This window comes from Brugia malayi, assembly GCF_000002995.4.
Source record: "Brugia malayi strain FR3 genome assembly, contig: Bm_v4_ChrX_scaffold_001, whole genome shotgun sequence".
NCBI lineage: Eukaryota > Metazoa > Nematoda > Chromadorea > Rhabditida > Onchocercidae > Brugia > Brugia malayi.
The window spans coordinates 6,373,631-6,375,108 of NW_025062479.1; the positions used below are offsets into that span (position 1 = coordinate 6,373,631).

Below are 1,478 nucleotides of genomic sequence, written 5' to 3' on the forward strand. Positions count from 1 at the left end.
TTGGAATAACTACAAAAAGAGGAAGTGCTGCAGGGAGAGATTGATGAACATGCACCGTAGAGGAAGACTAAGAAAAAAACGGCATCCACTAACCGAATCTGAGTGATACCAGACAACTTTTACTAGCTTCCGCTTTTAGATATTCAGTGAGCCATATTAAAGAACACGAGAACTGCTAACGATATAAAACAGTAAACTGAAGATATGATAGTTTGTTAAAACAAATGCATAACCAACCATACGTCGACCATATAGTGCATCCTGATTCGCTTCACTAATTCACTGCATTTTACTTTTACTATGTTCAGTTGAAACTTTTTTAGCAATAAGTAAACCCAACTAGCAGCACTTCCCTGAATTACTAACATTTTATGACATTTTGCTTTTCTTCCTTCTTGCAATACTCACTTTATGTAAAATAAAGAAAATGTCATCCATTTTGCATTCGCACGCTAACTGCCTTTTCAGGCTCCATCACAAAGAGACTTGAAATCATTCCTACCTAATGAAGCAATCAGTAACTAACTAAAACGAAACTATACGAATGTTGGTTTATACGTAAAAGAAAACAAATAGATAAAAAAGTCGTTATAGCACCTCTGAATAATGAAACGGATAAATAAGCTGCGTGATCGCACTTTAGTTAATGTAATTTCGACTAAACAAAGTCTCGTGAGAATGGGTCATTGAAACTAGTACAGGATTTAAATACCGATCATTCAGGACTACATACATTATGGTCATCACAAAACAAAGACAACGTGAAAGTTCTACCGAAATGCTCATTAGGAAATTTAGAACGTTTTAAAATTCGTATCGTGCGTCAATTGGTCGAAAAATTTCCGCCTAGAACTTTTTTTATTCCTTAATACAAAAATAAATGTCAACTCTAACATAGAAAACAATGTAAAATCATAACAAAACAAAAAACAGAAGTTAGATGACAATCAATTCTCTCAGCACTGTCAGTTAAGTTCATATCACCTGGATTTCATTAATTTTTAAAGTTGTCTTCTTACTTTCCAATACAGTCCAATGCAGTCAATTTCCATATACAGTTTTGTAGTTTCTTCATTATTTATTCTGAAGAAAGCCTCCAGAAAAATGCTCTATTATAAATGAAAAAGTAAAAACTATTTAGATTTAAATTAGAAACAAAAAATCATTCAACAGGAGTTGCAAAAGAGCAATGAATAATGATTGGACCGTTGAAAGCATGATAATTCATAACAAATCATCCTCCACTATTCATTTATAAACTCTAAAGAAATAACCAAAACATACAAAACTGTAAAATTTTTGAAATATTCAATAAGAAATTTTCAGCACTAACCAGATATAACCTCTACAGTGACTTGATGCTCTTTAAAGCCTTTTAGGAATGCTATCATTCTACCAACGTTGTGGAGTGGGAGAAGGGCTTGCGCACAAACAAATATCGACCTAACACCGATGAAGTCGCTTCCATCCAAACTCAT

General features: G+C 33.2%; 1 protein-coding gene across 1 annotated transcript; it reads right to left on the reverse strand.

Annotated features, from left to right (window-relative positions):
- Positions 1-889: 889 nt before the first annotated feature.
- Positions 890-1,478, reverse strand: Bm17935 (Uncharacterized protein; the record flags this gene model as incomplete). Its single annotated transcript, XM_043073851.1, has 2 exons — positions 890-984; positions 1,334-1,478. The coding sequence occupies 2 exons, from the start codon at positions 1,476-1,478 to the stop codon at positions 890-892; spliced, it is 240 nt and encodes a 79-aa protein (XP_042929785.1).